Source organism: Ammodytes marinus (assembly GCF_949987685.1).
Source record: "Ammodytes marinus genome assembly, chromosome: 18".
Classification (NCBI taxonomy): Eukaryota; Metazoa; Chordata; class Actinopteri; order Uranoscopiformes; family Ammodytidae; genus Ammodytes; species Ammodytes marinus.
Window position 1 is genome coordinate 1,400,327 of NC_137222.1, and position 15,135 is coordinate 1,415,461.

Here is a 15,135-nt window from a genome sequence, read left to right on the forward strand (position 1 = left end):
AAGAACAATAAGATACCAGAATTTAAAGGTTCAAAATGATTAATAAATATTCTGTACAATTGAAAGAGCACAACCATAGACTGCAGCCATAATAATAATGCGAGAATAAATAACAATAACATTTTTGGAAAATTCAAAATTGTCTGCATGAGAAAGGAAAACTGCCAACATTTGAGCCAACTTATTATTTTAAGTTCATACATATAAAAACTTTTTGATGAATTTTGAGATCTACATACTACATAAGAATTTCAAACAATAACAGTTATGCCAACTTATTCTCTGTCTTACAAACAAAACCAAGTCGGTCAGAATGTTGATTCAAACATTAAACAGTGTTAAATCTGTCTGATAAGCTTTTTGAACAAGTTGGCATAACTTTTACTTTTTGGAAGTCTTAGTTTGTGGAACTCAAAACTAGAAGTTCCATTACATATGAATGAGAGATATATATTTTTTTTAAGATATTTTTTTGGCATTTTTATGCTTTATTGATAGTGTAGAGACAGAGTTGAAATGGGGCAGAGAGGGGAGTGACATGCAGAGAACGACCGCGGGCTGGAATCGAACCCGGGTCCGCTGCTGGCCGAGGCCCATGGGGGGGGGACGCCCTACCAACTGAGCTAAGGGCGCCCAAGATAATGAGTTGGCTCAAATGTAGACAGTTTACCTTCATACTCAAAAGTTTCAGTTTTTAGCTTCAAAACTCAAAACATCTATCGCAGACAGTTGATACTTAAACATTTGAATTTACCAATCTCTCTTTCATTTTCATAGTGATTTTTTGACGTTTTGAGAAGAAGTAAAAGAACACGTTGGAGGCTTTTGCGGCACAGAGTAAAGGAGTGTTGGGCAGCAAACAGGCCGAGTGAAGACACAAGACGTGTGGGGCTTGAAAAGAGTGTGTCCTTTTTTTTGCTGATTTTTTTTTGCTGTATTGTAGTAGTGTGGTTAAGTTAGGCGCTGTATGTGAGCTTGGTGGGTGTTACTGTCTTTTTTGCAGAGAGGTAGAGAGATCCATCATCCATCCACCTTTCTCTCTCTCTCTCTCTGGGCTGTTTACGCTCTCTTAGATTATCCACTTTTATCCTTTTTTTGCTCTCTCTCTCTTTCTGCCTCCGAATCAGCAATGTGCACCTGGAAAGAAAGTAGACAAATAGTTAACTAGTGAATTCAAACCTGCACAATTGGTTTTTGAGCTTGATTTCAGTTATCTAACTTATAAATATAACTTTTACTAATTTTCTTTAAGAACAACTCTCAAAAGTGCCGTCATACCGTCAGAATATCATACCAGCCCATGCCTTATGTGTAGCCTGGCACCGCCCGCTTACATACTGCTCAATTTTCATTTCCCTTCAGTAAGTCAGTATGGTTGTGCAGGAGTGGCTCAGAAGCCGGCACATGACATACGTCACGACCAAACGTTATGCAATTGGTTGGCAGATCCAGTGTGGCACTGGGCAGATCCAATAGTTTTAAACTTCAACAGACACCCGCCTTCAAGTGAGTTAACGTTTGTCAGACGTTCTGTACACATGAAATGAAGTAGGACGGTCTGGTAGGACCAGGCTAGTTTATGTGTATATGCGTAGATACTCTATATTGTTGTACCTGTTTGTCTTCATGCTAAGCTAAGTTGAATAGCTGCTGGCCCAAGTAAAGCTATATATTTACATGTGTATATGCGTAGATACGTTATACTGACATACCTCATCCCTGCATGGGGGCGGAGGGAGCTCCTGAGCAGTGGAAGTGGACGTTTTGCCACCGGCTCTCTCTGCGGTGCCATACTCTGGTCTCCTCTGATTGGCTGGAGCGCGGCTGGCCCTGACCGTCCACAAACTGCGTCAGGCGGATGTACGCGATGCAGGCCGCGTCCTCCCCGATCATGTGCACGTGAGGGTTCAGAATGGTGGTGTGGATGGGTTTGCTGTTCTTAGAGAGTACTGAGGGGAGAGAGGGAGAGAGGGGAGGAGGGAGGGAGAGAGAGGGAAAGAGAGAGAGAGGGGAGAGGGGGAAAGAGAGAGAGAGGGGAAGAGAGAGAGGGAGAGGGGAGAGGGGGAGAAAGAGAGAGGGAGAGAGAGATAGGGATATGACTTTAAAATGTTGTTTTCTTTCTGATCAATTTTGAGAGTTATGGCTATTTTGCTTCCATAACATGTCTTCTTTCATACTAGTATAAACAAAGGGTCCAACATGTACATTTAGGTGTTTATTTGACTAAACCTTGTCTGATTGCGTCTTTATATTTCTCCTGTACAACAATCTTTAATGGACATGATCTCAATGATCAATTTGTTTTCTATAGCCTGAACAGAAAAGCTCAAATTCTAAATTGTACCCTGTATTTTGCCTTAACTATATATACCAAACAACTCAGTCATTTTATACAAATAACAATAACAGAAGTTTGAATTTTAATCTTACGATTGTCAAAGTAGAATCTGTGGAAGTCCATTCCCTCCACCAGGTTCCCCAGCCCCTCCGGCTCAAACGAGGTCAGACCAGGGTCGCAGATCTTCCTGTAAAAACAAAATAAAATACGTATATATATATATATATATATTTTTTTTAACCTTTATTTATACAGGTAAATCCCATTGAGACCGGAGACTCTTTTTCAAGGGAGACCTGTTTTCCTTTCCCACGTTACCATTCACACACACATTCATACACCAATAGCAGCAGGCTAACTATCGACATTCACACGTCGTCGTCATATCATGATTTAAACTCTTAATCATGCATTACTATCGCTGCATTTTTACTGTGTGAGGCTTTATATTATAGTATGAAAAACATGTTCTTTTTACATTTTTTATATTATTTAATTTCCATCCTGAAATGGGAGCAACAGCATCGTAATACATTTAACCCACAAGTCTGTTTTTTTAGGGAATTTCTATTTTATAAACGAAGCCTTTTATGCTTTTAAATGCCTTTGTATCAAGTTGATCCTTAAAACGGCCTGCTTTCTTTGTGGTGCTAAACACTTTCTATATATACTCTATTTAACCTTACTTTTACTATGATTATCTAAGTCTAAGCTCATTTTATGTCTATTTTAATGTGAAGCTTGTAATGCATGGAATTTTATCACTGTAAAGCATTCATTGGGCGACTGTGGCTCAGTTGGTAGAGCTGGTTGGCCGATGATCAAAGGGTTGGAGGTTCGACCCCCGCCATGCCGCTTGTGTCATAGTTGTTGTGTCCTTGGGCAAGACACTTCACCCACCTTGCCTAGTGTGAATGTCGATAGTTAGCCTGCTATCGGTGTATGAATGAGTGTGTGAATGGTAACGTGTAAATGGGAACAGGTCTCCCTTGCAAAAGAGTCTTCGGACTCAATGGGATATACTGTACCTGTATAAATAAAGGTTAATAAAAAAAAAAAAAAAAAAAAAAATTCTGAGATGGATTTCCTGGTACGAAAAGTGCAATAAATAAAGTTTCCTATTAATATTATTATTAAAATTAAGTGTTACTGATTCAGTAACTATAACAATTGACTGAGAAAGAGTATTTACATTTTTTTCATACACACATTTTAATATATATTCCCTGCCCTGAATAAGCTTGCATCACCGCCCCTCCCACGTGTCACTTAATCTGCTGAGTATTATTCTGTTCAGCAGGTAGAGAGAGAGAGATATAGAGAGAGAGAGAGAGAGAGAGAGAGAGAGAGAGAGAGAGAGAGAGAGAGAGAGAGGGAGGGAGGGAGAGTGATAGGGGGAGAGAGAGGGCGAGAGAGAGAGAGATTGTGTGAGATAGAGAGAGAGAGACAGAAAGAGAGAGAGGGAGAGAGAAAGAGAGTGAGAGAGAGAAAGAGATACAGACAGAGAGAGAGATTGTGTGAGAGAGAGAGAGAGATTGTGTGAGAGAGAAATAGAGAGAGAAAGAGAGAGAGAGGATAAAACAATGGCTGTAATTACTCTTTTTAATCTTTTAATGGAGCACGTTTGCACGTCACTTACAGTAATGCTTTTCTCAATGGCTGCAGACAGACAGAGTCCATTTCACAGGCTACAATACTTGTTCTTCCTACAGTACAATACAATTTGGTTATTGACAAATGTTTACGGGACAATAAAAGTGGACTTACGCATAGGCCTCGAAATCTCCATTGTTGACGGCTTCGATGAGCTGCTCTGTGATCTTTATGATCTCCTGTTTGCGCGCTGCAAGACAAGACAAGGCAAGTTTATTCATACGGCACAACTCACACACAAGGCATTTTAAAGTGCTTTATAAGGGCCATAAAAATACATCAAGATAGACATGAGAACATATTGAAATGAACACTTAATAGATGATAAAAACAAGGACTGAAAACAGGCAACATTTCTCAAAATGAATAGAAATAGCATTTAAAGAAAACGACAGGTTAAAAAAATGAAATGAATGTAACAATGTGACAATTCGACTTAATCCACTAGTGCACTGTCGTTCTCTAGCAACCAAACTCAGCTCCCGATAGCAGCTGACAACCACATTCAAATATAAACGTGAACATAAGACTCAAATGAATTGCTTACTCATTGTGAGTGTCCAATCGGTCACCTCTCCTCCATGCTACTGCACATGAAAAAAATCTATTCCATTGCAAAAAATTGTCTTGTTGTCCCCCTACATATCATAAAATAAAATGTTCCGTCCTGCCATGTGTAGCCACTGTGTAGCTCTGTATGACCTCCATCATATATTCAGTTTGCATGTGAGTGTGCTTGAGCTCATCTCTCTATTCCTGTCCACAGCTCTTTAGGTCAGATTTACCTCGCCCTTATCCCCCGTTGCTTTCTCCCTACGCTGATAGGAAGGATTATCTCTCTCTCTCTCTTTATATCTCTCTCTCTCTCACTCTTTCACTGTCTCTCTCTCTCTCCCTCACTCTCTCTCTCTCTCTCTCTCTCTCTCTCTATCTAGATCTTTATTCGTAGTGGAGGAAGTAAAAATACTAACACCATACTGTAAATAATTCTCGTCTACAACCAAAAATTAGTGAGCCTGATAGAGTTAAAGTATTAAAGGTGGAGTCAGCGATTCTTTTTTTTTTTAAAGATATTTTTTGGGCATTTTGATGCTTTATTGATAGTGCAGAGAGACAGAGGTGAAATGGGGCAGAGAGGGGAGTGACATGCAGAGAACGACCGCGGGTGGGAATCGAACCCGGGTCTGCTGATGGGCCCGGCCCGGGAGGGGGACGCTCTACCAACTGAGCTAAAGGCGCCCCGGAGTCAGCGATTCTGGAGAATGCTTGTTGTCAAAATCACTTTTCCACCTGTCCGTACTGTGTGTGCACTGAAACAATGATCTGGTGTTAATACTATGTGCATTCTCCAGAATAGCTGACCCCACTTTCAGAGCTGAGACATTTTGTACTATTCTACATTGATTCTTCCACATCATTCATTTAAAAACTGGATATTACTGTTTTAGTTGGTTGAAGTGAAGCTCATGGTTTTTAGACTAATGGAGGAAGGTTTTATGATCAGGCTACGAGGAACTTTTACGTTTGCGTGCATTTGTTTAGAAAGCTAGAAACAGTCGGCAGGATGCATGGCCATTAAGGTAATGTATTTATACAGTACGGGACTAATAATGGTAAAATGACCATGGTGAAGCAAAGTAAACTTTAAAAAGTGTGAAGCATTTATTTACCTTTTACATCTTCATCCTCGATAGTGGTGTTGCTGCTGTCAGATGATCCCTGCAAAGTGCACAGATGAAAAAAAAATTATGAAAAATTGCAAATACACACACAAGTGTTGACGCACACACATTCTGATTTATATCACTTTTGGGGACTGTGTATAAAAACTAACATTGATTTCCTGCAGGCCTAAAGGTACAGTGTGTAATAATAAATATTCCATTCCATTTCTACCAAGTCTGTTGCTAACACACTGCACCTTTAACCTAACCTCCAGAAGCTCCATCCCCAATATTAGAAAGTGATGTAAATCAGACTCACACACACACACACACACACACACACACACACACACACACACACACACACACACACACACACACACATTCCTGCCATTGACTTTATTCAAAATATAACCACAATTTTGCAGCACAGACACAGCTGTAGAGTACGTTTGACTAGACAGCACACCGGCACAATCCCATCTATACGGACTGAGCTTTTCTCTTTGTTGACAGACACATATGGCCTTACGACATCACATGTAACTTTTTAGCCACTGCTGCTAACACACAACCCCAAACAGGTTAATCTGGTGGAGATCACACTGACATACATGGATTGCTCAGCACAGCGGGGAACCACTGAGCTAAGCATTTATCTGAACACAGAGGGGCAGTATAAGATAGATAGACAGACAGATAGATAGATAGACAGATAGATAAATAGATAGATAGATAGATTAAGCATTCACACAGCTTCTTCCAGCATCACCGCACTCTCTCTCATGCAGAAAAATACACAAATAAGCAGTGTTGGGGTGTAGTAGTGAACTACATGTAATTAAACTACAGTAGTTGTTCAAAGCCTCTGAAAACCTGGAATAAAATAGTATATTTTGGAAATAAATGTTCATAAATATTATTAAACTCAGTAAAAAAACTGATAGTGACATTACTTATAATTGTGTCCTTGTGAAAAGTCCAGATGGGACGGTTTTATTACGGATAAGGTCTCAGGCCTATTCAAGCTGGATTGTCAGTTTTCCGATTTGTTTAAATTAGCTATTTATTAACTAATTTAATTTTTTGGTGTATGACCCGTGAATAACAATTTGCTATATTTGTTATAATTGCATATCACATTATACATTGTCAATTTATATTTTTTAGACACATTTTAGCTTAAGTTAACCAAACTAAATGTCTTCCTCTCTAGTTCAATTTGCGAACCCATTGGTAGTTTGCAAAGCTCTGATTTCCAAGTCGCTTCCCCAACACTGCAAACAAGATACACACCGAGATAAGAAAGAAACAATTCTGAAAAAGTACAAAATAAATTAAAAAATTCTCCAAATCACACAGATTAAAGAATAAACGGAGGACAAGGATGACATGAAAGAAATGAAATAAAATAAAGAGATGTAGGTTGGTAGGAGTTGGATGTACCTTGGTCCCATCTACTGGATTATAGATTACAGTAGTCTGAGGCTCCTGGAGGAAGAATGGAGAGAATTTAAGGAGGTAAAATGGGCGAAGAAAAATGGAATGATTAACGGATGACAAAATGAGAGTTTGATAAACATAAGGTCAATAGAAAGTAAGATGTGAGTGATACATGGTTAGAGAAATAAATTGAATACATTGATACGTCAAGAACCCAATTATGAACCAACACACGAACAAAAAATATTGTAATATTGGATTTTGTACACTGACTGTACTCATATTGTTCTACAGTGTTTGTACAGCAGTAACATCAACACATCGTATGCAACATCAGGATAGTTTGTTTTTAAATAAATATCTCTAAGTTTGCAATATTAGTTTTTTGTAACTTTTGCTTGTATGTTTCTGAATGTTTAACGTATATGTTTGTTATATGTGTTGATTGTAATGGTTAATGTACGTTTTTAAATGAGTGGTAGAATGAAGCTTAGAAAAGTACGCAAATAATGGAGGATAGCTTTAAGGGTTGTAAAATGAATGGTTGATTGGTCCCAATGCATGATTATAATTAAGACTCACTTTAGGTCCCAAAATCAATCATATTTATAATACTAGAAATACTCAAACAACTTTTTTTTTTTTAAACACAAAGCTTATACTTTTAAGGCACACTAGGTAGAAATGTGATAAATAAAAAAACTAAGTATAGTCACTCAAAAGCTTTTTTAGCAACAATTAGTCCAAACCTACACTCTTTTTTTACACAAAAACGTATACACAGTCTGTATTTTATAAAGTGGTACAGACGGACGGACAGACAGACACACAGACAGACAGACAGACAGACAGACAGACACGTGGCTGCATACCAGAGCAGCAGAAGGGGTGGTGCCTTTGGGACTGGTGACTATGCTGTTTCTGGTGCTGTTAGTCTGGGGCTGTAAATATAAAAGTGCTACATTAGTGGTGAGACGTGCCAGCTGATGGTTGCAAAGTGGGTGGTTAGTGTGTGTACAAAAAAATATACAGCTCTGGAAAAAATGAAGAGACCACTCAAAATGTTCAGTGTCTCTTGTTTTACTATTTATAGGCATATGTTTGAGTAGAATGAACATTTTGGTTTTATTCTATAAACTTCTGACAACATTTCTACCAAATTCCAATACATTTTTTGTCATTTAGAGCATTTTCAATAAGTTATGTAGAGATGAAGATTTAATAACAATCCAGACTGGTCTCTTAATTTTTTCCGGAGCTGTATATACAGTGCAAAAAAACAGGTCAAAATAGCAGATATATGCAGAGTGCAGTGGTAGACATAAAAGAAAAAGTGCAGTCATTAAACAAAAAATCCAAAATTCTTGTTACATTGTACATTAGTTTGTCAAAAAATGAAATGTAAGCTTTTTAAAATACAATGCGTGTGACATTGTACATCTCTTGTCTCACAAACAATAAAAAATATTAAAAAATATATTAAAAAAAGTTCTAAATAAGTGGTGAGACGTGCCAGCTGATGGTTGTAAAGTGGGTGGTTATTGTGATAAAAATAAAAAATAAAATACAGTGCAATACAGGTTAAAATAGCATAAAGAAGCAGTGTGTAACAGTGGGTAGAAAGATCAGAAAGAGTGCAGTCATCCAACTTTTAGAGAGCGTTGTCAGTGAAAAACTAGACACATATAAATCCAGGAAGGTTCCCCACATTTATGAACACAGACTTAATGAGATAGAATTATAACCAACAAATCCCAAATCACGGGTCACTTTCTGTAAAGCAGAAAAATCGGCTGCAGGCACTTGTTAAACTGTGCAGCAAGATTGCTGGAACCCAATTGAGCAACCTCAATGACCTGTATAAGGACAGGTCACTGAGGAAGGCCCGCTCAATCATGGCTGACTCGACCCATCCCCTGTACCCTGAGTTTACCCTGCTGCCATCAGGGCGCAGATACAGGCTTCCACCTTGCCGAACTAACCGGTGGAAGAAATCATTTATGCCTGCTGCCATCAGTCTGGTCAATGACCACATGTAAATATGTGATCTGTTTGTGTTATTTGTTGTCTTATATGTTATATGTTTGCCATCTTTCTCTACTGCTGGCTGTACAACAAATTGCCCCTCGGGGATAATAAAGATACCTTGAACCTTGAACCTTGAAATCCCTTCGTCAATGTAAGCTAGAAACGGTTAGTAGTCTAGTCCAGTGGTTTACAAACTTTATGTGGCCAAGGTGCACCAAAGACCAAGCCAAAATCTCAACGCACACCTGTATTCCAAGCAAAATACCCTCTATAACTAATTGTATCACTGTTTTCGCTACTCTGAAAAAATGTTTTTTATACTAATGCCAAGCAAAATTTGATAGGCAACTCTATTAGCCTAACTCACTAATCATTTAACGAATATAACCACACCATAGCAAAACCCTAAACCTCATCAAAACTAATGGGAGTAAATTACTGTACAAGAGAACAATTCTTTGTATTTTTAATAATAAAATAAAACTTTAAACACATAGTAAATTAATTATTCCATTTTAGACCAGTTGAGTAGTCAGTTAGAAATAACTAGTTAAAACAACAGTTAAATTAGTCTTTGTGCACATCCTTAATGCAATTGTTGCATGATACTAATGAAAACTAATTATATCTATCTATCTATCTATCTATCTATCTATCTATCTATCTATCTATCTATCTATCTATCTATCTATCTATCTATCTATCTATCTATCTATCCATCCATCCATCCATCCATCCATCCATCCATCCATCCATCCATCCATCCATCCATCCATCCATCCATCCATCCATCCATCCATCCATCCATCCATCCATCCATCCATCCATCCATCCATCCATCCATCCATCCATCCATCCATCCGTGGCATTTACACTGGAAATAAAAGTCATTAGTGTGACTGAAAATCAAAGGGCCCAGTAATTTAAAACTCCCACATCTCTTCCCTTTGAAGGTGTTTTTTCTCTGATGTTTCTGCCACATGAATAAAAAAGAACTACTCAGGTGAAAAGTCAAATTTAAAAAATCCACCATCTATGCAGCTTCCTCTACTTTGGTGTCCTTATTATGCGCTGCCACAGACGTGTTAACACACTCCACTAATGACTAAGGAAACCCATATGTGAACTATCTGATCACTGCCAATGACCTCGGTGGCTTTCATGTGTTGAAAAGGAACGATATGTACAGCAACAGCCTTTTGTATTCGTGGCAGGAGAACAACTTAAGTCAGTCATTATAAAAAAAATATTCTGGTTGTTTAGAATCTTCCCTTTCTGTATGAAACAGAGAGAGAGAAATAAATGTGCATGGACCAATAACCGGTTAAACCAGCTGCTGGTGACTAGATGACAGGGCAGCATTTCCTTGTTCACATAACTTATCTGGTGACAGTAGAGCAACTTTGACATTGTTTATCAATCCCGAGATGCCATTACAGGGAGTGACACCTCTGCTGGAAAACACACTTTAAATGTATGGGGGCACTCGTGGTGTTTCAACACTGTCTCTCCAAATCTCTCTTAAACAAAAAAAGCTAAAAAACGGCCCAAATTTTCCTAAAAAAAAAGTCATGGTTTTGAAACCACTTCTATTTTTTGTCATACCATTCTAAGGTATTAGCGCCCCTCCCCCACAGGATGCTGACACTCAAGTTTATTGTTGTTCAGAATATTCCTGCATCAAGACTTCAACTAAAATAGAAATGTGTAGAAAGTGAGCTGCAGGTCAGTAACCATTAATTCTTTTTACTGATACCTGTTGCTACACGTACATTTTCCCTGACATAAAAGTCATAAATTTCACTCTGAAAGATATCCCGACACCACCATCTGCTGGTGACAACATGACAGGGCAGCATTTCCTTGTTTACATAACTTACCTGGTGATGCAGGTGAATGAAAAGCAAAGTATATTTTGACATTGTTTATCAGTGTCGAGACGCCATTACAGGGAGTGACAACTCAGCTGGAAAACACACGTTTTGGAACAAATTAAATAGGAAAAGCGAAGAGACTGACGTGGTGAGTCCTGCTATTGAAAGATAAATACTATACCAAATGGCTGAGAAAGTTGCTCTAGTGGAAAGTTTCCTGAACTGCCATGTGTGTTCAGAGACGTATAGAGATCCTGTGTCTCTGGGCTGCCACCACAGCTTCTGTTCAAGATGCCTGAAAAAATTCTGGGAACAAGCTAAACACACAAACTGTCCCATTTGTAAAAGAAAATCTTCAAAGGATCATCCAAGAGTGGATTTTAAACTAAAGGGTCTGGCTGACTCTTTTGCTGGGAGACAGAAAACAGGATCATCTGAGAGTGAAAATGGAGGGAAGAAAGTTGAGGTGGTGTTTAGTAAACATCCAGAAGAGCCTAAATCGTTTGGTGGGGTGGTTCCTATTGAACAAGCAGTCAGTGGCCTGAAGGAGCTGCTGAAATCTGACTTAAAGTCTCTACAGGACAAGAGGGACAAATGCAACAAAGTGGAGAAAACGTACAAAGAAGTGGTTCAACACTCCAAAAAACAGGTAGTGTCCACGGAGAGGCAAATCCAAGCAGAGTTCATCAAGCTCCACCAGTTCCTGAATGAGGAGGAGGAGTCCAGACTGGCAGCTCTGAGGGAGGAAGAGAAGCAGAAAGGCAAGACTGTTGCCACAGAGATGAAGATAATCAAAGAGCAAATCTCCTCTCTGTCAGACAGTATCTCCGCTGTCGAAGCAGAGCTGCAGAAACAGACGGTGCCTTTCCTCAGCAGTTATAAAGCCACTCAGACCAGAGCCAGGGAACTGAGTTCAGAGCCAGATCCACAGCTGGCACCAGAAGCTCTGATAGATGTGGCCAAACACCTGGGCAACCTGGCCTTCAGAGTGTGGGAGAAGATCAAGGAGAAGGTCCACTTCAGTCCGGTCATTCTGGACCCAAACACTGCAAACGGCTGGCTCTGTCTGTCTGATGATCTGACCAGTGTGAGAAATGGAGAGACATGGCAGCAGCTTCCTGATAATCCAGAGAGATGCACTAAGTATACAGATGTCATTGGCTCTGAGGGCTTTAGATCAGGGAAACACAGCTGGAAGGTGGAAGTTGGAGATCTTCCTCGCTGGACTATAGGTTTGGCTAAAGAGTCAGTTGACAGGAAGGGGGAGATATGTGTCTCACCAGAATTTGGGATCTGGTGTTTAATGCATGCTGATGGAAAATACGATAATGGTTGTGGTAAGACGGTCACAGAGAAGAAGGGTCTCCAGAGGATCAGAGTCCAGCTGGACTATGACATGGGGGAGGTTTCCTTCTACGACGCTGAAGATATGTCTCTCATCTACACTCACAGGGACATTTTCACTGAGAATCTCTTCCCATATTTTGAAGTTGGAGAGGCTGGTGATGCTAAATCTGCTGAGATTAAGATCTGTTAAGGTGATAGTTGTCATTGAAGTTCAGGAATTGAAGTAAATTGTTCAAATTTCTGCCTCAAAATGTTTGTGCCAATAAGCATTTGAGGTTTGATTTGCCTGTTTACAAAAAAAAAAATATGTTAAGATGATTTTTTTTTGTTGCATTTGTGCTTTATTATACAGTTATTTGTAGAGAGAAATTAAATGGGGCAGTGGGGGGAATGACATGCAGAGAACGACCCGGGTTGGATTCTAACCCGGGTCTGCTGTCTAACCACTACACCACAAGCGCCCCCTGTTCTGCTTGATCCTTTAACTTTTACACATTCTGTCTCTGATTGATTTTAATTTCTTTATGAGTGGTTATTCAGGGTTGTAGATATATATTTTATAAACCGACTTAATTCCTTGAAATTTATTATGCAAAATGTTTTATTCTCCGTTTACTGTTTCCATCCAACACAAATACTTTTTAATTTTCATTTTTTTTAAGATGATTCTTTGGCATTTTTGTTTTATTGTCAGTTTTATAGAGAGACAGAGATGAAATTGGGCAGTTGGGGGAATGACATGCAGAGAACGACCCGGGCTGGACTCTAACCATGGGGGGTTGGGGGCTCTAACCACTAGACCACAAGCACCCCCCAGATTGTTATTTCTTTATGAGTTGTTGAGTCGTAGATATTTCTTTTATAAACTGACTAAATTCTCTGAAATGATTTATGCAAAATGTTTAAATATCCGTTTTTAGTTTCCATCCAACACACTGTACAAACATGTAGACACAAACCATTGTTTTAATATGAAATTCACCATATGGATTTAATTATGTTTATTTTAGACAAAATGTATTAATTGTGGGAACTTCTGATTTAGCTAATCTGTCCTTTCTGATGTATTTCAACATGTCTTTTTTATGTTGCCTTTTAAACCTGCAGTGTGTAGAATTTTGGGTTTTATTTCCTAGCAGATTTTGTAGAAAGTAATTATAATATCCATAAGTACATTTAATTTAGTGCATAATAGCTGAATTTTTTTTTTATTATTATTTTTTCCCTTAGAAAGGGTCTCATATATGTCAATATTTCTGCATATTTTGGACCAAGGCCTAGTGCTGCCATCTTGAAAGTGTCATAGTTGGAATGTCATCAGGTGCATTGTTTGAAATTTAGAATTGTTCTTGTCCTTGAAGGCCACTGTAGCTTCTGTTATTATTCTAAAGGGTTGGGGTTACCCAGGCAGTGTTGCATTCTAGAACTTTGTAGAACTTTCTTGATGATGTCATATTACACACTGCACCTTTAAATACTCTGATATATCAGTTATCACTTTTAATTGTTTGTGTTTTAGACCTTTTGATCTGTTTTGATTTTCTTGTCTGATTATTTGTAACAAGTGTTTGTCATATACTGTATTTCTTCTTATTGTTCAAATTATTATTAATTTTGTATGTATATACATGATTAATAACGTGAATGGTAAATAGCAGTTTCCTGTTTTGAATCATCATAAATACCAGCCGTGTAATTGAATTAACATGTTTTTTAATCAAATAAACTGTATTTTTTATACACTATGCAGATGGATGTTGCTTCACATGATATATATTTAAATCACAACCAAAGTTTATTCAGAATTATGTGTTTGAGGTTGTTCCCAGTTTTTACAATATAAAATAAATATATTTATTCATATATATGTATTAATAAAATATAAAATTATATTATATACAAATTCTAAGGGTCAATAGTCAAAACATTTTTTATTTACAAAATATTATACCTACTCCTACTATATTAATGGTCACATTTTCCAAAATGTATTCGACAGTTTCAATCAAATTAATGAATATTTTCTATGGTAAAGTCACTCGACAAATTTACTGACTGTATATGAACCTCATACCACCCTGATGAAGGCAGAATGGCAGAAAACGGGACAAATTCAGCATGGCGTGTTGGAGAAGAGGTGAGCAACTTGTTTCATTTTGATTTTGAGTCGTATTGTTTCTCACACCAGTCTGTACCTCGTGTGTGTGTGTGTGTGTGTGTGTGTGTGTGTGTGTGTGTGTGTTCTCATAATTAGAAACAGACAGAAATCTAATTTAAGAGATGTTTAAAATTCCCCCTTCAAAACTTTACTACATAATAATAAACATTTTAAAATAAGCAGTTCAGAGTTAGGAAATCATTATCTACAAAAATCTCCTGACCTTGCCCAGGGTCTATTTCTCTTTTCTTCATCAAACTAACTAACATGTAGTATAAAGCTGTGTTTGTGGATGGCATGAAGCAAAAAAAATAAAGCACTAAAACAGAATAGCATCTATACAGATTAAAGGAAATAGGTCTGCAGTCAAACCTGAGAAATATTCAAAAAAATAAGATCTCTGGAACACTGTCTGAAGTTAGAAAGCTTCATAAAAAGTTACTGTTCCACTGTTGTTGTTTACAGGGCCAACAGTTTGGTTTACAACCATATTCTAGTGGTTCCAGGGGACTCAAAATCACTTTGGTTTGATTGATGATGACAGAATAATTCAATACTAAGAATTACATGAAGAGAAAATATTTTTTGTAAACTTACTGCAGGCTCTTCAAATGTAAACAAATCCCCTCC

At 38.1% G+C, this 15,135-nt stretch overlaps 2 protein-coding genes across 11 annotated transcripts in view; one reads left to right on the plus strand and one right to left on the minus strand.

Moving 5' to 3' along the window:
* Positions 1 to 1,713: 1,713 nt before the first annotated feature.
* The window catches only part of camk2b2 (calcium/calmodulin-dependent protein kinase (CaM kinase) II beta 2), a gene marked incomplete at both ends in the record, with an annotated part of 60,678 nt that continues 47,256 nt past the window's right edge, over positions 1,714 to 15,135 (minus strand). For 3 of the 10 annotated variants that reach the window (XM_080047153.1, XM_080047152.1, XM_080047149.1), the window contains 6 exons: positions 1,714 to 1,949; positions 2,431 to 2,525; positions 4,106 to 4,181; positions 5,662 to 5,710; positions 7,102 to 7,146; positions 7,971 to 8,039. In XM_080047153.1, the coding sequence (XP_079903279.1) occupies positions 1,714 to 1,949; positions 2,431 to 2,525; positions 4,106 to 4,181; positions 5,662 to 5,710; positions 7,102 to 7,146; positions 7,971 to 8,039 (570 nt within the window). The remainder of the gene's footprint in view (positions 1,950 to 2,430; positions 2,526 to 4,105; positions 4,182 to 5,661; positions 5,711 to 7,101; positions 7,147 to 7,970; positions 8,040 to 15,135) is intronic. The other 7 variants (XM_080047157.1, XM_080047155.1, XM_080047156.1 and 4 more) reach the window with 3 other exon arrangements.
* LOC307265416 (E3 ubiquitin-protein ligase TRIM35-like) lies at positions 11,185 to 12,537 on the plus strand (the record flags this gene model as incomplete). Its single annotated transcript, XM_080047148.1, has 1 exon — positions 11,185 to 12,537. The coding sequence occupies one exon, from the start codon at positions 11,185 to 11,187 to the stop codon at positions 12,535 to 12,537; it is 1,353 nt and encodes a 450-aa protein (XP_079903274.1).